Source organism: Peromyscus eremicus, chromosome 8a, assembly GCF_949786415.1.
Source record: "Peromyscus eremicus chromosome 8a, PerEre_H2_v1, whole genome shotgun sequence".
NCBI classification, from domain to species: Eukaryota; Metazoa; Chordata; class Mammalia; order Rodentia; family Cricetidae; genus Peromyscus; species Peromyscus eremicus.
In genome coordinates, this window is record NC_081423.1 from 55,946,161 (window position 1) to 55,968,316 (window position 22,156).

The 22,156-nt window shown below is 52.1% G+C and overlaps 3 protein-coding genes across 6 annotated transcripts in view; 2 read left to right on the forward strand and 1 right to left on the reverse strand.

The window, feature by feature from the left end:
• The first annotated feature begins 4,303 nt into the window (after positions 1-4,303).
• Ggt6 (gamma-glutamyltransferase 6) lies at positions 4,304-7,083 on the forward strand. 3 transcript variants are annotated; one of them, XM_059269495.1, is made up of 5 exons: positions 4,304-4,522; positions 5,136-5,338; positions 5,417-5,530; positions 5,774-5,982; positions 6,284-6,462. In XM_059269495.1, the coding sequence occupies exons 1-5, from the start codon at positions 4,386-4,388 to the stop codon at positions 6,374-6,376; spliced, it is 756 nt and encodes a 251-aa protein (XP_059125478.1). In that variant the 5' UTR covers positions 4,304-4,385; the 3' UTR covers positions 6,377-6,462. The 3 variants fall into 3 exon arrangements, with proteins under 3 accessions (XP_059125478.1, XP_059125477.1, XP_059125479.1); XM_059269494.1 differs by having other exon boundaries at positions 5,774-7,083; XM_059269496.1 differs by lacking the exons at positions 5,136-5,338; positions 5,417-5,530; positions 6,284-6,462 and having other exon boundaries at positions 5,774-5,911.
• A 1,995-nt stretch (positions 7,084-9,078) lies between these two features.
• Positions 9,079-20,403, forward strand: Mybbp1a (MYB binding protein 1a). Of its 2 annotated transcripts, none has more exons than XM_059271129.1 (26): positions 9,079-9,309; positions 9,412-9,507; positions 10,073-10,156; positions 10,249-10,323; positions 10,426-10,533; positions 11,379-11,554; positions 11,647-11,814; positions 11,908-12,025; positions 12,661-12,956; positions 13,176-13,286; positions 13,710-13,835; positions 13,969-14,136; positions 14,225-14,324; positions 15,583-15,679; positions 15,760-15,911; positions 16,114-16,218; positions 16,292-16,444; positions 16,521-16,694; positions 16,803-16,963; positions 17,430-17,673; positions 17,763-17,894; positions 17,980-18,048; positions 18,495-18,608; positions 18,794-18,895; positions 19,471-19,619; positions 19,725-20,403. In XM_059271129.1, the coding sequence occupies exons 1-26, from the start codon at positions 9,118-9,120 to the stop codon at positions 20,314-20,316; spliced, it is 4,062 nt and encodes a 1,353-aa protein (XP_059127112.1). In that variant the 5' UTR covers positions 9,079-9,117; the 3' UTR covers positions 20,317-20,403. The 2 variants fall into 2 exon arrangements, with proteins under 2 accessions (XP_059127112.1, XP_059127113.1); XM_059271130.1 differs by having other exon boundaries at positions 16,114-16,200.
• An 811-nt stretch (positions 20,404-21,214) lies between these two features.
• The window catches only part of Spns2 (SPNS lysolipid transporter 2, sphingosine-1-phosphate), a 37,374-nt gene continuing 36,432 nt past the window's right edge, over positions 21,215-22,156 (reverse strand). The window contains 1 exon segment of the mRNA XM_059271131.1: positions 21,215-22,009. The gene's annotated coding sequence lies outside the window, so the exon portion shown is untranslated.

The window sequence follows — 22,156 nt, forward strand, 5'->3', positions numbered from 1 at the left end:
CCAAGTGCTGGGATTAAAGGCGTGTGCCACCACTGCCCGGCGGTTGGAAGATTTTTAATGACTGTTTCTATTTCCTTAGGGGTTATTCAAATAGTCTATCTGGTCTTGATTTAACTTTGGTATGTGGTACCTATCCAGAAAATTGTCCATTTCTTTTAGATTTTCCAATTTTGTGGAGTACAGGTTTTTGAAATATGACCTGATGATTCTCTGGATTTCCTCATTGTCTGTTGTTATGTCTCCCTTTTCATTTCTAATTTTGTTAATTTGGATGCTCTCTCTCTGCCTTTTGGTTAATTTGGATAAGGGTTTGTCTATCTTGTTGATTTTTTCAAAGAACCAAATCTTTGTTTCATTGATTCTTTGTATTGTTCTCTTTGTTTCTATTTCATTGATTTCAGTCCTCAATTTGATTGTTTCCTGGCATTTATTCCTCCTGGGTGAGTTTGTTTCTTTTTGTTCTAGAGCTTTCAGATGTGCTGTTAAGTCATTAGTGTGAGATTTCTCCAACTTCTTTATGTGTGCATTTAGAGCTATGAATTTCCCTCTTAGCACTGCTTTCATAGTGTCCCATCACTTTGGGTATGTTGTACTTTCATCTTCATTGAATTCTAGGAAGTCTTTAACTTCTTTCTCTATTTCTTCCTTGACCCATTGGTGATTCAGGTGGGCATTATTCAGTTTCCATGAGATTGTAGGCTTTCTTTAGTTTTTGTTGTTGTTGAAATCTAACTTTAAGGCATGGTGGTCCGATAGACCACAGGAGGTTATTCCAATGTTTTTAAAAGATTGTTTTTACGTATATGACTATTTTGCCTGCATGTGCATATGTGCACTATGTGTATGCCTGAGCATAACCTCTCAGGAGTTACATGTGATTGTGAGCCACCATGTGGGTGCTAGGAACTCAGCCCAGGTTCTCTGCAAGAGCAGCAAGTGCTCTTAACTTCTGAGCCTACTGATAGGGTCTCTCTACATAGCCATGGCTCTCCTGGAACTCACTATGTAGACCAGGCTGGCCTCAAAATGACAGATACCTGTCTGCCTCTGCCTCCTGAGTACGGGGATCAAAGGTGTGCATTGCCACGGTTGACTATTTGGAGAGTTTTGAGACAAGATCTTGCTATGTAGCCCAGACTGACCATGGGCTCACAACCTTCCTATTCCAACCTCCTGAGTGTTGGAATGACAGGCATGGATGAAAACATAGAAAGAAAAATAAAATTTTTCCAGAACTCAGGGCTTTGTGCATGTGAAACAGAACACCCTCTGCCTCGTATTTACAACTCCAGGTTGTTTTTGTTTATTTGCTTTTGTTTTGTTTTGTTTGAGACAATGTCTCAGACAGCCCAGGTTGGCCTTGAACACCTGATCCTCTTGCTTCCACCTACTCAATGTATATACCTGTGCTACCATGCTTGGCTTCCTAAGCTTACTTTCTTTTTATTTTAATTATGTGTATATGTGTTTTTGAGTATGTACATATGGGTTCAAGTGGGTGCACATATCTTCAGAGGCCCAAAGAGGAGAGAAGAGGGTGTTTGATCCCCTAGAGCTAGAGTTACAGGCGGTTATGATATGCCTGATGTGGGTACTGGGAACTGAACTAAAGTTCTCTGCAAGAGCAGGATATGTTCTTGGCTGCTCTTAACCCCTGAGCCCCTTGTTTCGTTTCTTAAGACAGAGTCTCACTAAGCAACCAAGGCTAGCTTTGAGCTTATAATTCTTTCTCCGGGACCTTGTGAGTGCTCAGATTACAGGCATATGAGACTGTACCCAGCATCTTTTTTAAAAAGAAATTTTAAATGTCTATTAGTGTTTTGCCTGCATGTATGTATGAACACCACATGCCATGCATGTGGTGCCCTAGGAGGCCAAAAGAAGGCATCAGATTCTCTGGGAATGAAGTTACGGACAGTTGTAAGTCGCCATTTAGGTGCTGGGGATCAAATCTAGGTCATCTACAAGAGCAGCAAGTGCTCTTAACTACCGAGCCATTGCTTTAGCCCCTATACCTAGGATTTTAAAAGATAATTTATGCTTGGCCGGGCATGGTGGCACACGCCTTTAATCCCAGCCCTCAGAAGGCAGAGGCAGGCAGATCTCTGAGTTCAAGGTCAGCCTGGTCTACAGAGTGAGTTCAGGACAGCCAGGGCTACACAGAGAAACACCTTGTCTCAAAAAACAAAAACAAAACAAAAGAAGAAGGAGGAGGAGGAAAGAAAAGAAGATATCAGTGAAGTTCAATGCAGCAGACATGTCCAGGGAATACTGCAGGGACTCGATCCCTTTATGAATCTTGAATAGACAACGTGTAGGGATGGCAGCTAGTGGGCATCATGTGAGACAGTGGTGATTCAGCATGTTAGAAACACTGTAACAAATAAACATAAAGGCTGTCTAACAGTAAAGACAAGGCCCCTTGTCTAAGGGACCTGCTTTTTTAATGACATAAAAATTAAGTCATTTACATTTTGATATTAAACTTTTAATTCATTAAGCCAGGCATGGTGATGCAAGCCTATAATCCCAGCATTTTGGAAGTGAAGGCAGGAGGATCAGAAGTTCAAGGCCATCCTCCCTCAGCTGAGGGAAGCCTGCGCTACATGAAATCCTGTCTCAAAAAAAATAAAAATAAATTAATAAATAGAAAAGAAGGGCCACTGAGATGGCTCACTGCCAAGCCTGACCACTTAAGTTTGGTCACCTGGATCCAGATCACAGAAGAATAAAACCAACCTCAAGTTGTCCTCAAACAAGCAAACAAAACTCAAAAAAACTTTTTTTTTTTTTTTTTTTTTTTTTTCCTTTTTTAAAGATTTATTTATTACATATACAGTGTTCTGTCTGCATGTATTCCTGCGTGCCAGAAGAGGGCACAGAATCTCATTATGGGTGGTTATGAGCCACCATGTGGTTGCTGGGAATTGAACTCAGAACCTCTGGAAGATCTGCCAGTGCTCTTAACCTCTGAGCCATTTCTCCAGCCCCTCAAAAAAACTTTTAATCTACTAAACATCAGCAACAGTTTCTTTTTTAAAAAAAATTAGGACAGCCAGGTGTGGCGGTACACGCCTTTTTTTCATAAATATTTTTATTTTATAATTAATTTAATTTTACATATCAGCCACGGATTCCCCTGTCCTCCCTCCTCCCACCCCCCAGGCTTCCCCCCAACCCACCCTCCATTCCCACCTCCCCCACCTAGGGCCTATGCTGAGACACTTTGCTCAGCCTTGGTGCAGGGAGGAGGAGACTGGACCTGCCTCAACCAGGCTAGGCTGACTCCCCAGGATACATGCCTTTAATCCCAGCACTGGGAGGCAGAGGAAGATGGATCTCCGTGAGTTAGGGGTCAGCCTGGTGTACAGAGTGAGTTCTAGTATAGTCAGGCCTATGTAGACCGTCTCAAAAAAAGAAAAAAGAAAAGAAAAGAAAGATAAACAGACATCTCCAGCTTCCCAGATGCCTTGTCCCTATTCCCTACTCCATCCCACTCAGACTCTAAAAGCTAACTAGTCCTGCCCAGTTTTGAGCCTTGCATAAGGCACACAATGTGTGCCCTTTCCCGCCTGGCCTCTTTCACTCACTGTGTTCCTTCTGATTCGTGTACAATATTACACATGGTTGTAGCTTGCTCCTTCTCTCTGCTACAGATACCCCATGGGCTGAATAGTGGCTTACGTGGTTCATTTTCCCGACAATGGGTGTTTGAGTAGGTTCCAATGTGGGACTGTTGCAAAACGCACCGCGTTGCCCTGGAACGCGACCTTGGTGTGAATTCCACGGAGAAGGAATTGGAACCATGTTTTCCAGACTTTTCCCCCACAGATGTTTCAGATGCCGCCTGCTGGGCAGGAGCCACATGACATATCCAGGGGAGGCCTTCGAAAGATTTGTCTCAAGATCTCACAGTAGAGTAAGACTGGACCATGACCCTACCTGGAAGCCACACCCCTGACAATACAACCTGGTTGGTGTTGCTAAGCCACCACCCAAGCCGCCCTTGTAATCCTAGTTCTAATTCATATCCACCGTCCCTAGGGACCTGAGTTGTTAAGGATCTCAAAGGTTAAGAGGAGCCCCGCACCCCCGCACCCCCACGGTCTATGGCTATAGCGATGGGCTCGTCCTAGACCTGGATAAACTGTGACCCCTGTGCGGCAGTTCTTTGGGGAACCCTTATGAGAGACTCATGTCCTAGTGAGGCAGGCTCATAGCAGCCTCCCCAGCCCCGCCCTGCCCAGACCTGTTCTCCATTTCACCACTTCCCTTCCCCAAGGCCACCCAGCAGCAGCCACAGCCTGCCTGTCTACCTACCTGGCAACCTACCTGGCAGTCTCAACCGCCAGGGCTCTCGGCAGAGACCTGGGGCCGCACAGGCCATGGATACCACCACAGAAGCTGTGCTCTACCATAAGCTGCAACTCTGGGAGCCTGGCATGGAGTCAGGGGAGGAGGAAGAGGAAGAAACAGCAGAGCCACTGGTCCTGTCCCTAAGGAGATCCCGAAGTACCCCCGGGTGAGTCATCCAGGGGCCTTGGGAACCCCGTAACTCAGGCTGGAAGGCTGGCAAGTTCCTCTCTCTGGAGCCCCTAAGCTGGGTCAGGCAATCCCACACTCGGCCGAGCTCCAGGGACTTTCTAGATGAGTAGGGGAGGGGGTGCCTCTAGGCTGCAGACCCACCCTGGGACTGAGCCAGTCAATCAAAGGTCTGTGTGTCTGAAGGGACATTTGTACCAAGCCGGTCCCTATCTTGTCCCAACTCTGCCAGCCTCACCCCACACCCATGCCTTAGCACCTGCTAGGCAGGTTGGGACCTGGTTACGCCCGGCTGAGCCCTGCTGCTCAGCCTCCTCTCTCCTGTACTGCCATGCCCCTTCCAGGCTTCCCTCTAACTGACTGGCCTCTGACTCCGCCAGCTCTTCTGTAGACACTCCCTCCAAGCCAGCCTCAGTTTCCCCAGCTTTTTCCTGTGTCTTTGCCAGTGCAGTGTCCTGGGCCTGGAATCTCTCTCCTTTGCCAGCTTATGCGCTTGCAAAACCAAACCATTTGGGGAAACATTCCTTGGGTCCTCTTGGGGTTCTTGGGTGCCCCTCCACCCCTTCCCTGGCTCAGGACTCCCCTTTCTGCAGGAACAAGGTTATCTGGCTGCCAGGAGCCTGGGCCCGCCTGCTGGCCAGCCTGCTGCTGCTAGCTGTTAGCGGCTCCCTGGCCCTGAGGCAGCTTCACAGGAGGGACAGTCCAGAAGGAAACTTGGGCTCTGCGGCCCCTCCAGCCAGCAGACACTCCCATCACCCCGGTGTGTACCACCACGGAGCCGTTATCAGCCCTGCAGGTCAGTGCTGGGGAAGGGGCCAGAGGGTCAATGGTCCGGGGCACCTTTCCGTCACACATAGACCTTTCCTCACTGCAGCCACATGTTCGCAGCTGGGTCAAGAGCTGCTCGTCGCTGGGGGCAATGTCGTGGATGCCGGAGTTGGAGCAGCTTTGTGTCTGGCGGTGGTGCATCCTCATGCAACCGGGCTAGGTCAGTGTGGTCTGTGGGCCCTGGACAAAGACCCCAACCTGGGACCTACTCAGTGGCCATTTCCTCAAGACTAGCTAGTGAGAACGACGTAAGATGGGAGCACCAGTCCTAGTCCTGAGTGACCTTTGACCCCAGCCTGGTCAGTAACTCCTAATTCTCCTCCACCTGGGACTGCTGGAGGATCCTGACCCCGGCCCTAGCCAGTGCCTCTGACCTCTGTGTGGTCTCTTTGTCTCCCAACAGGTGCCACGTTCTGGGGCCTCTTCTACAATAGCTCCTCGGGAAACTCAACTGCCCTGACAGCAGGCCCAGCCCAAACCCTGGCCCCTGGCCTGGGGCTGCCCACAGCTCTGCCTGCCCTTCATTTACTTCACACACACTTCGGCCGCCTGCCCTGGCCACACCTGCTGGCCAAGCCCGCCATGCTGGCTCAAAAGGGCTTTGAGGTAGATGTACCCCTGGCAAGGGCACTACTAGCAGCCCAGGGCAGAAAGGGGCTCTGTCCACTGTTCTGCCACACCAACGGGACCCCACTGGGTCTTGGGGCTCGAGCCACCAACCCCAACCTGGCAGCTGTGTTGCACCAGGAAGCCCTGGCCTCAAGCTCAGATCTTGCTGGGGACGCTTTGCTGAGACTGCTGGTCAGAGACCTGGGGCTAGAGGAGCCCCCTGCTCAGCCCACGCCCTCCTTAGAGCCTGCACTGCAACTTCCCATGCCACAGGGCGTCCTGTTCACTACTCCTGGTCCCTCAGCTGGCCCCGAACTGCTGGAACTGCTGCAGTCCGCCCTTCACTCCAGGACACCCAGCCCCACTTCCTGTCTATCTCTCCTGCAAACTGCCATGACCTCAGTGAATAGCGCCTTGGCCACCGTGGACAGCAGTGGTTCTATGCTCCTTCTGACCTCCTCAATTAACAGCTCCTTTGGTTCTGGACACCTGTCCCCAAGCACTGGGGTTCTGCTCAGCAACCTGGTAGCCAGATCTGCACCTAGTACCTGGGCCTGTCCACTCATTCTCCGTGGCAGTGTGGATGACACAGAAGCTGATATGTTGGGGCTGGTGGCTTCAGGAATACCCAGAGGGGCCAAAGCCATGACTTGCACCTTGCTCAATCATCTGGCAGCATCCCAAATCCAACAGCAGCCCCACCATCAAGCTCAACAAAGACCCACAGAAAGTCCTGAAGTTTATGGCCAAGAGAACCTACTCCAGGTGGTAGTCCATGCAGAACATGCCCATGTTTCCAGTGTCCCCAGTGGCTGCTGCCCCTTCCAGGGGTATTAACAGAGGGTCAGAGTCTGGAGAGAGAGGAGGTGTCTGGAACCCGAGAGCCAGAACAGAGAAGGCCTAGCAGCAATGAGCGCATGAAGAGAATGTATCTGTGATGTGTTCCCTGCTCCATCAGCCCGCACTCCATCCCGTTCTGTTACCCGGCTCTAGCTCTGGCATCCAGGGCTAGTCCAACCATGTTTCCTAGCACCCACACTGACGGGATTGCTGGGTTTTCTATCAGATAAGGACCTAGAGGATGACGAAAAAGAAACAGTGCAACTCCCCTTCAGGAAAGTCAGTGGAAGGTTGACAGCCCCTGGCTAGTCTTTGGACAGTGTAAGCAGCACCATCTTCCATTGGACCATTCCCTGCTGATCTTTGTCAATTGGAATGGAAGCTAATAAAGTCCAAATCGCCCAGGGACCAAGTGCCATTCCTGCTTTTTGGTTAACTTTCCCATTATCCTTTGAGATCTCTGGTGCCAAGGCATCTGCCATGTGCAACACAGATGGACACCAGACACAAGGTGGAGCCTGGTCTTTCAACTTTCCCCTGCTCCACCCACCTCTGCTTCCTGAGGTTCCATCTGTGCAAGGTAAATCTCTTCAGTTTCACACATAGAACAGACGGCAGAGCAGAGAAGGGTTGGGAAAGTGAGTAGGAGGTGACTCTGATTATAAAGGGCTGGAATTGGGTTGACCATGACCTTCCCTCTAGGGTTGAGATCTCTGGGCTACATCCCTCTAGAAATAGTTCCTCAGGCCAAGGGCAAGGACATCCGGTAGCACTTCCCCTACCTGACAAAGTAAAAGGTAACTCCGATTTAATGTTTTGAGGGTTTAATTTTTTAATTAAAAAAAAAGATGTTTTCATTTCATGTGAGTGTTTTGACTACATATGTGCACATAAAACACATGCATCTTGTGCCTGAGAAGGCCAGAGGAGGGCTTTGGATCCCCTGGAACTGGAGTTATAGTTGTGAGCTGCTGTATGGGTGCTGGGAACTAAACTTAGGTCCTTGGCAAGAGTAGTAAGTGTTCTTAAGCAATGAGCCATCTTCCCAGCCCCTATACTTTGTTTTTTAAGGCAGAATCTCACTCCAGTCTGACCCAGGCACATAGGCCACCAACACACTCAACTAATTGTTTTGTTTTGTTGAGCTGGAGATCAAATTTAGAGCCTTGGCATGCTTGGCAGGTACTCTACTACCACACCATATCCCCAGTCCCAAGCCAGGAGAACTCTTGATTACACCAACTCCACCTATCTCAAACAAAACACCCCTAGGCTTAAAGATCCCAACATCTACTCAACCATTTCAGCTTTTAGCCTGGCATCCTCTCTAGCTATTCCTCTCCTTTGACCCAGTTCATCATCCACTCTGACCAGCTTAGCCCAGGTCTGATGCCAGCTCAATTCACTCTCTGTACTTACAGCCACAGGCCATGCCCATTCAGTCAATAGTTGATCTTTTAAACATGTAAATCCGATGTAAATCCTTCCCTGCTCACTCAGAAGAAAGTCTGAACTCTTGACCCTGGCCTGGGGTCCTATGCAACCTCGCTTTCCAGGCACTTGCGTCCCTGTCCCCTCATTGGCCTCATTCCTCATCTTTGTGGAAGAGGGGCCTTTGTAGAAGCAATGTCCTTGGCCTACTCGTTTGTCCCCCTCTTAGATTTTTGCCCAAGGGGACAGTTGAGGCCATCTTGTCCCTCAGCTGTCAGCCCACGTGTCACAGTTTCGTTATAGTCTCTCATCGAGTGACTAAGTTCTTACATAGTATCTTAGGATCTATTGAATTTTCTTTTTAATTGCCAAGGCTTTTTAACAGGTGATGTTTTCATATATTTTAACATTTAAAGGGCTCTGCTCCCTACAGTCTTTATTTTCATAATTATCGTTTTAAATGTATTTGGCTACTTGTTCATCAACCATCTCCTCCCACAAGAAAGTCCTCGGAAAGCCGTGGCTTTGTTTCGGAGCACACAGTAGGCGCGAAATGGGGGCTGCACGGGTATCATGGAATGGCTCGCGAGCGGGTGGAAGTCTGGGAGGGTACCGTACCGCGGCTTTTTAGTGGATTTGTTTGCGCCGGCGGCGTAAAGAAAGGTACCAAAGCAGCAGTCACCCCACACGCGTGTGTGAGTACTAAACGCGGCTCCACGGCCAGACCGGAAAGGCGGGACATCCCCCGCCCGACTCCCAACCACTCCTGTCCCACCAGGCCCCGCCCCCAGCCGGCCTTCCCAGCGCGCATGCGCCGGGACCTGACCTGGAAGAGACCGTCTTCCGAGACCACGTGTTCCGCGCAGCATGGCGGAGATGAAGAGCCCCGCGAAAGCTGATCCTGCGTCTCCAGCAGAAGCGGCCCAAGATGACCGCCGCGGCCTGCTGGAGCACAGCCGCGAGTTCTTGGACTTCTTCTGGGACATCGCGAAGCCGGAGCAGGAAACGCGGCTCCAGGCCACGGAGAAGCTGCTGGAGTACTTGCGCACAAGGCCCAGTGTATGACGGGGGGGCCCGGACGCAGCCGCAGCTCTAGATGCGAGGGGGCAGGGGTGGGGCCCCGGGTCACTGTTAACACTAGGGATGCTCTTGGTTCCGCAGGGTTCGGAGATGAAATATGCCCTGAAGCGCCTGGTCACTGGGCTTGGGGTGGGCCGAGAAGCCGCTCGGCCCTGCTACAGTCTGGCGCTGGCACAGGTGAGGCGGTGCGTCTGGCAAGGGCGCAACCACGCTGGGCAAAAGGTGGGGTGTAAGGATAGGGGGGCACCGCAGCTGCTGGGTGAGGAGAAATCCGAGAGGCTTCTGAAGTTTTCTTTCTGATACATGTTTAGCAGGCGTATATTAGCTGCAGTTATTGGAAGTAGTGAACTTTTGAGGTTGGTTTCTGCAAAGCTAGGGACCGGACCCCTCTCTAGGTTGGGAACCTAACTGATGACAGGCCACTCAGCAACTTGTACAAGAAAGAGCAATGAAAGACTGTCCCTTAGAGTTAGCCTCAAGACATCTCGGGGCAGGATGTGTGGATAGGATGGGTTTTTCAGGAAGTAAAGAGCATTCTAGGCCTTCAGAAGCCCTGGTGGAGATGGGGCTCAGTGCAAAATTTGGTCCCATAAGAACAGTAGATTATCCCTTAGAACGTGTGGTGAGAGATGGGAGGAGTGGCCAGGATGATGTAGAGGGACCACAGAGGAAGGCGAGTTGACTGGGGCTGGTGTCACTTCCTGGGGCCACTCCTCAGAGCTCATTCTGGTTTCGCTGGCAGTTGTTGCAGTCTTTTGAAGACATCCCCTTGTGCAGCATCCTGAGTCAGATGCAAGAAAAATACAATCTGCAAACGGTGAACAAGGTGAGTGTAGTCCCAGACAGACCAGCCCGTCCCTGAACAGGTGCGGGTGGGGTGATGGACCCTCATCACCCGTGTTTGGGATCTCTTTCTAGGCGATGATGAGACCCGCTCTCTTTGCAAACCTGTTCGGAGTGCTAGCTCTCTTTCAGTCAGGCCGCCTGGTGAAGGTGAGAGCTTTGGGTACAGGAGGCAAGGGGGGACTGGTTTAGGGTTGGCGGGGAACAGACAATAGTGTGCCCTGTTGGCACACCCTGTTTTCTGTGTACTAGGACCAGGATGCCCTGATGAAGTCGGTGAGGTTGCTGAAGATCCTGTCCCATCACTACAACCACTTACAGGGGCAGCCAATCAAGGCCCTGGTGGACATCCTCTCTGAGGTACGGGATCACACGTCACGCTGTCTGGTTTTGGAAACACTGAGAAAATTTGGGTTAGCATACAAGAACACCAAGACAGATGGTTTAACCATGCAACTGGTGTAAAGAGCCTTTTTGGGTCACCACGGTATCTTAAGTCCTGCCTGTCTTTCGGGTTCACGGCATATCTCCATTCAGCTAGGCACTTCAGATGCTCCATAGCTCCCTATTGTGGTTTCTGTGTTGGATAGTGAGAGTCTAGAACAGTGTTTGTCAATGCCTGAATGTATAGAAGGCAGTCTGAATACATTTGCCATAGTTATATTGGTCAAGCCTGGGTCTATACTGTCCTACTTGGGAGACTGAGGCAGGTTCACATGTAGAATCATTTGCCACTAGCTCATCCCTGTTTGGGCCTTTCGGCACAAATAGAGAAGGACCAGAATTCAAGTTGCAGCTCCTCACATAGGGCTCCTTGGATAAGAAACAGGCTGGTCCTCTAAAAAACAAAAGGAATAATTTTAAATGTAGCCCCAGGCCAGTTAGCTGTCTAGGATGCTGGGGATGGGTAACCAGCGCTTTCTTACAGGTCTGACCTTTAGCAAGTTGGCCGGCTGGAGGCGTATCAAAAGCCCGTGGAGGAGGGGGGGTAGCAGCTGGAGAGATGGCCAGAGTACTGACTGCTCTTGCAGAGATGGTGGCTCACAACCATCTGTAATGAGATTTGGTGACCTCTTGTGACATGCAGGCAGAACACTGTATACATAATAAATAGTAGTTTTTTAAAAGCCCGTGGGTAGAACAAGACGCAGAGGGAGAAACAAGATGCCAGGAGAGCCACCTTTTCACCTGTGCTCCCACTCCAGGTCCCAGAGTCCATGTTCCAGGAGATCCTGCCAAAGGTCCTCAAGGGGGACTTGAAAGTGATCCTTAGCTCTCCTAAGTACCTGGAGCTCTTCCTCTTGGCTCAGCAGAGGGTGCCAGCAAAGCTTGAGTCACTGATGGGCTCAGTTGACCTGTTCTCAGAAGAGAATATTCCCAGGTTTGAGGAGAGGGTGGATGGGCTCTCCCTGGGGACGTCCTGAACCCTCGTCCTCTAAGCGCTGCTGACTGAGTCCCCTCTGCCCTCCATAGTCTGGTGAACGTGCTGAGGATGGCGGCCAACTCTGTAAGGAAGGAGCATAAGCTGCCAGACGTGGCTCTGGACCTGCTCCGCCTGGCGCTGAAGGAGAACAAATTCACACTGTTCTGGAAGGAGATTTTGGAGCAGGGGCTGCTGAAGAAGCCATGCTGGTCAACCAGGTGTGTGTGGCACTAACCTCTGCTCCAGTCTGGGTGGGACGTGTCCACCCCAAAGAACAGCGTCTCTGACCAGACTGCCCCAACCCTCCTTAGCTACATGTGTTTCCGCCTGCTGGGGGCATCCCTGCCTCTGCTGTCCGAAGAGCAGCTGCAGCTGGTGATGCGGGGAGACTTGATCCGCCATTTTGGGGAGCACATGGTCATTTCTAAGGTAGGTGTCATCCCATGTGTCATCTCCTCTGAAGATGTGTGACAGGACTGGGGACCTTAGAAGAGTTTGACCAGTGATCAGGCCCTTTTGTCCTGAGGCCCACTCACTAGCAGACCCAACCCGCCATCTGTCTATCTGGAATTCTCTGCGGGGGTCACATTGATGAGAACAATTGCTGTCTCCAGTGTGTTCTGCATTTTTGTGCCTGCCATCCATAAGACATTGATAGCAGGGGCCCAGTACAAAGGGTTGTCATAAGAAAATAAGTAGCCTGGTACTTGGCACATGGCAATCACATGGAAATTGGTGGATTTTGAGTTCCAGGGTGGCACAGCTAGGTACTGGTCTATCAGGATTTGAACCCAGGTTCCCCCCATGCCTCATCAAATCAGGAAAATACCTTGTCCTCAATCTTTGAGGCAGATGGGGAACTTCTTAAGCTGGGGCTGTAGGGATTTGAGGGGTCAGAGATTAGAGAGGCCTTGATGGAACTGTGCCACCATTAGCCTCCGCCCTGCTGTAGACTTGGAGGAGGTTCCTAGCCCTGGGTTTAACCTAGAAAGGGAGTGTGGTAGGAAGGTGGTGATGTTGGAATCTTCACACTGGTAACCCGACCTCTTGCTCATATCTTGCAGCCCCAAAACCTGTTCAAGTTCATCCCAGAGATAAGTACATATGTGAGCACCTTCCTGGAGGGGTGCCAGGATGACCCTGAGCGGCAGTTTGCCATGATGGTGGCCTTCACGTCCATCACCAACCAAGGTCTTCCTGTCATGCCTACCTTCTGGCGGGTCACACGGTTATTGAGTAGTAAAGCCCTGCAGAGCTATGTGGTCTGGTTGCGGGACATGTTCCTCCAGCCTGACCTGGACTCCCTGGTGGACTTCAGCACTGCCAACCAGAAGAGAGCACAGGATGCCTCGCTCAATGTGTGAGTAACGTGTCAGGAGCACTGAGAGCCCAAACCCCTGAGTGGCATGCCTTCAAACTAGAGTGGGGAGGATTGAAAAGTTCTTGAAGGTGGCCTTGGTGTTTCCTGATTGGTATTTGGAGATTGGAGTGGAGTGTGGGTGGCCCTGCCACAATGGGGCAAAGGAGCATCCTGTTTTTATCGTCATGTTTGAATTATATGACCTGCTCATGCTCCCAGGCCAGAACGATCTGTATTCCGGCTCCGGAAGTGGATCATCCACCGCCTGGTCAGCCTCGTAGAACATCTGCACCTGGAGAAGGATGATGCTGTGGTCGATCAAGTAGCCAGGTGTGTGAGGAGCTAGCCTCCCTGTGGGTGGCATGGCCATGGAACAAGGCCCATTGCTCGGTCCTTGTTTGGGTTCCCCTGGAGCCAGAAGCCTTCAGGTTAAGTTGTTAGTAGGGAATGGACCAAAGGGAATCTGTGGAGTACCTTAGCCTGTGATGGAAAGAGACCCAGAAGGTGTAGAACTGGGGGACCCCAAAGGTTCAGACTTGATGTATGGATTCTACAGGCAGTCTTTGCCCATCGGCGTCTGCAAGACTTTTGCCCCATACTAGCCAGCTTCTGTTCGCTCCAGGGGAGCAGGTCTGGTTCTGCTGCTCCAACTCAGGTCACCTACCTGTGTTCAGAGGGTCAAAGCAGAGAAGGGGCCTTACATGGTGCAGCTGAGGGGAGTCTAAACATGCCAGTGGGGGGTTGTGCTCCCAGGTTCTGCTTGTTCCATGCCTTCTTCAAGACAAAGAAGTCCACTCCCCAGATCCCAGAGACAAAGCAACAGTTCTCCTTCCCCTTGGACGACCGGAACCGAAGTGTCATCGTTGGTGCCTTCTTCAGGTAGGCCTGTGCCACTTAGAAGATGGGAACAGTTGTTCTTTACTGATCTGGGAGCATGGTCAGAGAGCCTGGTGGGTCCAGGGGCTGGGAATGCCAGTGCAGTCTTTTAAACCCTACCTCCCCCTTAACCTAGCCTGCTACAGACCCTCAGTGTGAAGTTTAGGCAGACACCAGACCTGAATGAAAGCGGGAAGCCCTGGACTTACCGACTGGTGCAGTTGGCAGACATGCTGTTGAACCACAGCCGCAACGTGACCATTGTGACACCCTTCACAACACAGCAGCGCCAGGCCTGGGACCAGTGAGGGCATGGGACTTCTGGGGGTGGGGGAGGGTGCCCTGCCTGTCTGTCAGTGTGGCCTGCAAATGTGCCCATGTCTTCCCCCCAGGATGATGAGTACCCTGAAGGAACTAGAGGCCCGCTCCTCAGAGACCAGGGCCGTTGCCTTCCAGCACCTGCTGCTTCTGGTGGGCCTCCACCTCTTCAAGGTATTATGGTCTGCAGAGAAGGAGCATGAGGCCTGGAGTTCTGAGGCACCGTGGGGCTACCCCTACTAAGAGGCTTTGGGGGCGGTGGGAGATGGAGGTAGAAGTTGGATTCCCTAAACGAAAGTTACAGCTCAAGGGGGAAAAAACCACTCCATCCACGTGGGCACCAGCCAGCCTCCCAGCTTTCCGTGTAGGGCTTCCATTTATTTGCCAGGTGCCAGAAGCAGAGTAGTCTGCTTTGGGCCACACCTCCAGTTGCTGAAATTGAGAGTCCCACAGGCCCTCCTAGACATGATTTACTGATTGGAAGTGGTGGCTATAAAAGAAAGTGCTGCCCCCTGCAGGAGGGAGGCCAGTCTGACACCCAGGACACTAGTCATTTAGAAATGGGGCCCAGGTTTTTATATGTAACTCTGAGGGCTTCCCCTCACCCCAAAGCAAGGGACAGTCATGCCTGAAGCTGGTAATGTCCCCAGTAAAGGCTTTGTGGCCTGGAATTATTTTGTCTGGTGTTCTGTGCCATATCATGCATGTGGAGGTCAGAGGACAACTTGGGGGTTTAGGTCTCGCCTGTGGGTAATGGGGATTAAACTCAGGTTTGCCAACAGGTGCCGTTTCCCTCTTGGGTAATCTCACTAGACCACTGAGGCTCTTTTATCAAGACTGCGTCAGGTCTTAGTGGCCTGGGTGTACAGGACTCTTGTTAACAACAAGCCTTTGGTTTTCAGATACATGTTCCCATTCCCAGACCCCTGCACCTCTGAACTTGACTGGCAGAAGAAATTGTAGTTCATGTTTATCAAACCCATAGAGGAAAGGCACAGCCCAGAGCAGGCACCTACAGTTCTCAAAGCCAGGGAGCTAGAGACTCTGGCCAAGGCATGACCTCCTGCCTCTGCCCACAGCTTTGTCAAGCAAAAGACTGCTTTCTAGGTACCCAGGTTATTCCAGTAAGATGCATTTAAATCTAATCAAAACTACTGGTTTTCAAGTGTGTGTCTAAAACCAGGAGTGAAAGAGTAGCTCAAAAATGTGAGGTTGGCATTTACTGGTCCTGTGGCTCTGAGTGTCCTTGTCAGCCTTGACTGTGGATGTTGATGGGGAACTTGGGCTCTGTGATCTCCTGACTGTGCACAAGGTGCAAAAAAGGCTCTTGGGCAGCTCTCAGGTGCCCATTCTGAATGGTAAGGGTGACTGGCATATACCTGAGGACTCTGGTTCCAGTTCCTTTCTGACTTCTGCCTTATCCCACCCACAGTCCCCTACAGAGAGTTGTGATGTCCTAGGTGACATCCAGACCTGCATCAAGAAAAGTATGGAGCAGAATCCCCGTCGATCACGCTCTAGGGCCAAAGGTACATCATTGTCCTGGGGCAGGCTGGGCAGCCAGGCTACCTGTATCCTGCTCAGCCTAAATCTGCTTTCCCACTTGCAGCCTCCCAGGAACCAGTGTGGGTGGAGGTGATGGTAGAGATCTTGCTGTCCCTGCTGGCTCAACCCAGCAACTTGATGCGCCAGGTGGTCCGGAACGTATTTGGCCATATCTGTTCCCACCTTACTCCACGTGGTCTGCAGCTAATCCTGGCTGTGAGTTGGGGCCTTTGGGGAAATAAGATTGTAAGATGGGTCCACTGAGATGTAGTGGGAGTATGTGTTATCTTCCCATCTTCTGTTCCCCCCCTGGGGTGATGGGGACCTTTGGCCAAGATAGAAGAGACTGCAGAAGAGAACTGGGGAAGGTGGGCAGTTGGGGCAGCAAGTGCAATGGTGGCCTGGGACTTCTCCTCAGGTGCTCAACCCCGAGACCAATGAGGATGAGGATGACAATGTGGTGGTCACCGATGATACCAATGAGAAGCAGCTGAAGCATGGAGAGGTACTTATCAGGTGCAAGGTAGGATGGGTGGCTGGAGATAAGTCATTTGGCGTCATTGAGAAGGTGTGACTTATCTGCCTGCCACCCATAGGATGAAGACTCAGATAGTGAAGACAATAAGAACTCAGAGAGTGACGTGGATAGTGAGGATGGGGAAGAGAGTGAAGAGGAGGACCGTGATAAGGATGTGGATCCGGGCTTTCGTCAGCAGCTGATGGAAGTGTTGCAAGCTGGAAATGCACTGGTGAGCAGGAGCCAGGGGAGAGGGGCTTTGTCCACCTACGTAAGGCCAGGCTGACAGTCGTGCTTCTCTACCTCAGGGTGGAGTGGACAGTGAGGAGGAGGAGGAGGAGCTTGGGGATGAGGCTATGATGGCCCTGGACCAGAACCTGGCCAGCCTATTTGCAGAGCAGAAGCTGCGCATCCAGGCCCGGCGAGAGGAGAAGAACAAGCTGCAGAAGGAGAAGAAGCTCCGACGGGACTTCCAGATCCGGGTGAGTGCAGCAGGTGCTGCTCCTGCGCCTCCCCTGTGCTCCTGCCGCCCCCCCCCCCCCCCCCCCCCGTGCTCCTGCGTGGGCTGACTCCCAGGCATCTGGCCACAGGTACTGGACCTGATTGAAGTACTGGTGACCAAGCAGCCTGAGCACCCCCTGATCCTGGAACTACTTGAGCCACTGCTGAGCATGATCCAGCACAGCATGCGCAGCAAGGGCTCCACCAAGCAGGAGCAGGACCTCCTGCACAAGACTGCCCGCATCTTCATGTGAGTGCACGTGCCCATGGGTGACACACAGTCCCTGAGCTTTCCATTTTCTTTATGCTTCGTGCTCCCTGTGCATAGAGCAGGGTTCCTGACGCTCTGGTCCCGTCGAGCCATCAGTGTTACAGTAGTTGGGAGTTCTGATAAGAGAGTAGGGCTGTCTCTCACACATTACGCCAGTCCAGACCACGCTGCCTATTCAGACACTGGTTTGTCCTTGGTCCTGCCTGTCCATATCCCTGAGCACATAGAACTTGCTTTACAGAGTCTGAGGCCACTATCCCACAAAACAGGTACAGAGAGAGAGGTGGGTCAGGTCAGAGGTGTTCAGCTCCTGGGTCAAGTCCCTGTCCATCTCTAAGTCAGTTTTCTAACCTATGCAGTGGTACTTAGGGCTGCTCTTCTTGCTGTGCATGGCAGAACAAGGTGGAAGAGCACCCTCTGACCAGGTTGCCCTGCTCACTCACAGGCATCATCTGTGTCGTGCCCGCCACTACTGCCACGAGGTGGGGCCCTGTGCAGAGGCTCTGCATGCCCAAGTGGAGCGGCTTGTGCAGCAAGCTGGCAGCCAGGCTGACGCCTCCGTAGCCCTCTACTACTTCAACGCCTCTCTGTACCTGCTGCGAGTCCTCAAGGGCAACGCTGCTAAGAGGCACCAGGACGGTCAGAAGCTACGGGGAGCTGACACCCAGTCTGAGCCCAAGGACCCAGAGGTGAGCCGGAGGCCAGCCCAGGCAGTTCTCTAAGACTCACCTCGACCTTCTCTGCCGTGCTCCCCATCTCACCCCAGCTCTCTCACCAGGCCCAGGCTGCCAATTGTTTGGACTTGGACTTTGTGACCCGGGTGTACTCAGCAGCTCTGGAATCTCTTCTGACCAAGCGTAACAGCCCGCTCACTGTCCCAATGTTCCTCAGCCTCTTCTCCCGATACCCAGTAAGTGCAGGAGCCAGCCTGCCTCTTGGGAACCCTGCCTGGCCCAGTCCCCAACTAATGGTCCCTGTCCTTCCCCAATCCCTAGGTGATCTGTAAGAACTTGCTCCCCATCCTGGTCCAGCATGTGGCTGGCCCATTGCGGCCCCGCCATCAGGTAAGGGTCTGTCTAGATGACCTGTGCAGCCTTCTCACTGAGGCCTAATAGGCCCGCTTCACTGACCTTGGCTATGCTTATGGTGCAACACATTGTCAGCACAGAGGAACTTTGGGAACCTTGCTGTCTAGCCCAAGGCCTCCAGCACTGCTAGATTTCATCTCTGGCCTGACCTGCACAAGAGGGCACCCTTTGTCTGCTTAGATGCCAGGGCTGTCAGGCAGGCTAGAGAGAGACTTAACTCAGTAAGGGCCAGGGACTGTCCCAGCATGAGGTCTATTCAGTTGGGACCATTGCCTCTTCAGGTCTCAGCAGCCCTTTAGCCACATGAGAAGAGAGAAACCGAAGGTTGTAAGGCCCAGCATGGGCAGGCTCCTAAGCTTGTGGTTTCTGAGCCTTTACCTGGCATGCTGGGGCTTCTGCTGACTACATTCTCCTTGGTGCAGGCCCAGGCGTGTCTGCTGCTCCAGAAGACCCTGTCTGCACGGGAGCTGAGAGTATGTTTTGAGGATCCTGAGTGGGAGCAGCTGATTGGCCAGGTCTTGGGAAAGGTTGCCCAGGTAACAGCTGTGAAGCTCCCACCATGAACTCACCCCAGGTTTCTTGGAACTTGAGGTTCCAGAGTGGGTTGTGCAAGCTAGCTAGTCCCCAGAAACATTTCCTCCCTCTGGGCCACTGCTATGAGGGATGTAGAAAGGCCTTCGGCAGTTCTCAGAAGTGCCTAAGTGTTAGCCTTCCTCCATAGACCCTGCAGACACTTGGAGAGGCGCAGAGCAAGGGGGAGCAGCAGAGGGAGCTGTCCACCTTGGAGCTGCTGAACACTCTCTTCAGGACAGTCAATCATGAGGTAAGGCAGCGCCCAAGAATCAGTGCCCTAGATGGAATAGACATCATCACATCAGGGTTCTAGCATTGGTCTTTCCAGGGGACAGAATCTGGGCTTTTAAAAGATTACAGTGCTATTGTGTTGATAGAAGTGATTACTTCTAAAGGTAGAAGGTCACATCTGGACCTGGCAGACTGGGGTGAGGCAGGCTGGGTCACCATGTGTCAGAAAACTGAAAAGTGAGAAGAGCTAGAGATGAGCCCAGATGGGCAGCAGTTTGGAAGGAAGCCAGGTTTCTAGGCAGGAAGGAGGGGGTGGTAAGGTGAGGCCAGTGAGGGGTAAGAGTTACTCATGGGCTCCAGGAGGTCACTGGAGATGGGCTTCTGGGTTCTCTAGTCTGGAACCACCTTTATAGGGGACTAGGAGCTGAAAAAGCAGGGACCTAGGCCCCTGGCTTTGGAAAGGGAAACAGAATGCTAGGTCGGGGCCTTGTGTCCTCCGTAGTAGAGAGGCTAGTGATTTAAAGACAGGAGTGGCTTAGGACGCAGGAGCAGGTGAAAGACCCACTGCTACTCCAGCCTGCCTTTCCTCTGCAGAAGCTGTCTGTGGACCTCACCTCTCTCTTGGGCTTGCTGCAGAGCAAGCAGCAGAAGCTACAGCAAAGCCTACAGCAGGGGAACCACTCCTCTGGCTCCAACCGCCTCTACGACCTCTACTGGCAGGCTATGAAGATGCTGGGAGTCCAGTATGTTCTGGGAGAGGGCCCCACACCTTGGGAATGGGGCTAAAAAGGCCCTCCCAACAATATTCCACTCTCTCACTTCACTCTGTATTTTACTACTTCTTACAGGCGTCCCAAGTCAGAAAAGAAGAATGCCAAGGACGCTCCTAGCGATTCCCAGAGCCCCGTTAGCATGAAGCGGAAGAAAAAGGGATTCTTGCCTGAGACCAAGAAGCGAAAGAAACTTAAGTCTGAGGACACCACACTAGAAAAGGATGCTGCATCAGGGCAGGATGTAGTGACAGCGGATGCTACACCTGCTGCTACTGGGAAAGACCAGCCCCCCAGCACAGGCAAGAGGAAGAGGAGGAGGGTGAAGGCCAACACCCCATCTCAGGTGAATGGGACACCTGTCACCAAGAGTCCAGCTCCCAACAACCTCACCCTAAGTCCTAGCACCCCTGCTAAGACCCCAAAACTACAGAAGAAAAAAGAGAAGCTGTCACAGGTGAATGGAGCCACTCCTGTGTCTCCCATAGAGCCTGAAGGCAAAAAGCATCACCAGAAGGCTCTTCCCACAAAGGAGGTCTTGAGAAAGTCCCCCCAGTCGGCCCTGCCACGCAAGAGGGCAAGGCTGTCTCTGGTTAGCAGGAGCCCCAGCCTGTTGCAGACTGGGGTCAAGAAAAGGAAAGTGGCCCGGAGGAAAGTGCAGACGCCTTGAGTGAGGTGTGCTCTTCCCTGCCTTCAGCAGCCCAAGAGACTCCTATTTTTTCACCAATATTTTAATAAATATTGCCATGGTATATGACACCAGTCTCTGGCTTTGGGCAGTGAGTGGGTCTTTTACCAACCTTCCAGGGGCAGGGTCCATCTACTGCAGGCCTGGTCCTAGCTGTGTGGCCAAGGTTCCCAGCTTAGTACTCAAGTCCTGTCCCTGTCCCTTCCCGGGCTGTTCCAATGGAGAGCCACAAAACATTTAAATAGGTTTATTTCTTCATTTACAAGAGGAATATATATTTGGCTTCTCTCTTAAGACTCTGAGATTCACAATCAGCAGCTCTAAAAAAATAAAGGAGCGGTTCAGCTTCCGGAAGGAAGAGGAGGCAACACTTGGACCTGGTTCTTGTACAACAAGAAAACATTGCTGGAGCCCCTGCTGGGGTTAGGGTGGGGGCAAGGCTGGTCATAAGGGATAGCACCCTCTGCCCACCCACATCCAAACCCCAGGGTGCCCCAGAGCTTGGGTGGGATGGGTACCACTAACTAACACCACTGAAGCCACAGCCAGCAAGTGGAAGACAGCCACAGGGGACTGTTGTCCAAGCTGGTTCTGGAAGTTTCCTGTAGGTTACACCAGAGCCACCTTGGTCACAACGTGCAAAGAGTATGAAGCTGGGGATAAGTGTCCAGAGGTGACTAAGGTGGCTGCAGGGGAGTGAGGGGTTGGGGGAGGGGGGTAGGGTGATCAAAGGCTGAGGTGAAAGCCTGGCCCCCAGGAGTCAATTGGGGTATGATACCTACAGGCACTGGTGGGAAATCTCCAGCAGTTCCATACCCTAAGCCAAGAAGCAGTGTGGACTGCTAGGTACAGCTTTCAGCAGCCCAATCTGAATCTGACTCCATTGAAAAGGTCATCTTGTAGGGGGGAGTGGCTTCTGGGGCACAGCAGGAGTTGGGGGATGGGGTGAGGAAGTAGGTTCTCAAGGTCTCAGCCCCTGGTGCAGGTGCTGCCAGGGTGCACACCCCTAGTGCTTCAGTCCTCTAAGGGGTGGTCCCACCTGGGGAAACCTCTGGGCAAAGACCCAGCTGAAGACAGCAGAGACAGTGTCCTTCAGGGTGACTGTCCCAACAGCAGGTACCCAGCTCCACGGGTCAGGCTGAATTTGATGGCCCCAAGGTTAGAGCCTAGGAATGGGCAAGTAGTCCCTGTACACCAGAACTTTTGGGAGACCTCAGAACCAGAACTGAGGTCCTGAGACTTGGGTCATGTCTTCTGTGTACAGCCTAGGACTTGTTTCTTCAAAGCTGTGGAGGGCGCCTTGGAAGGCACGCAATGGAGGAAGCTCCAGCTCCTTGGCCCCATTGTCTAGGGAGGATAGGGGCTCCCTCAAGATCACATGAGCTAAGGGCCGGCCAGGCTTTCCCCAAATACCCACTGCAGGCTGACTTCTCTTTGGCCCTGCAGCCCCCAACCAGGGCTGGAATTGTGTCCAACTGAGTGGCTCCAGCACACACAGTCCTCCATGGTAACTGAGGATGCAGCTTCTTGGAGATTGGGCCACTCAGTCCTGGGCCAAAGAGGGTGTGTACCCAGCCGTGAGTCACACGGGAAGCTTTGGGACGGTCCTGCAGGTCCAGGATGCTGGAGGACCTCTCCCAATCTAAATTGCAGATCATTGCTGTCCCAGCTGCACCTGTGGGAGGGGTCAGGTCAGAGGTGGAGCTTTGGGAATTGTTCCAAAGCTGGCTTCCTTAGCTTTCACCACTGCTGTGGTACTGGGGCTGTGACCCTGGTTTTACGGGAAGCTTTAGCCTCCAAGGGCTAGGCCACTGGGAGGGTC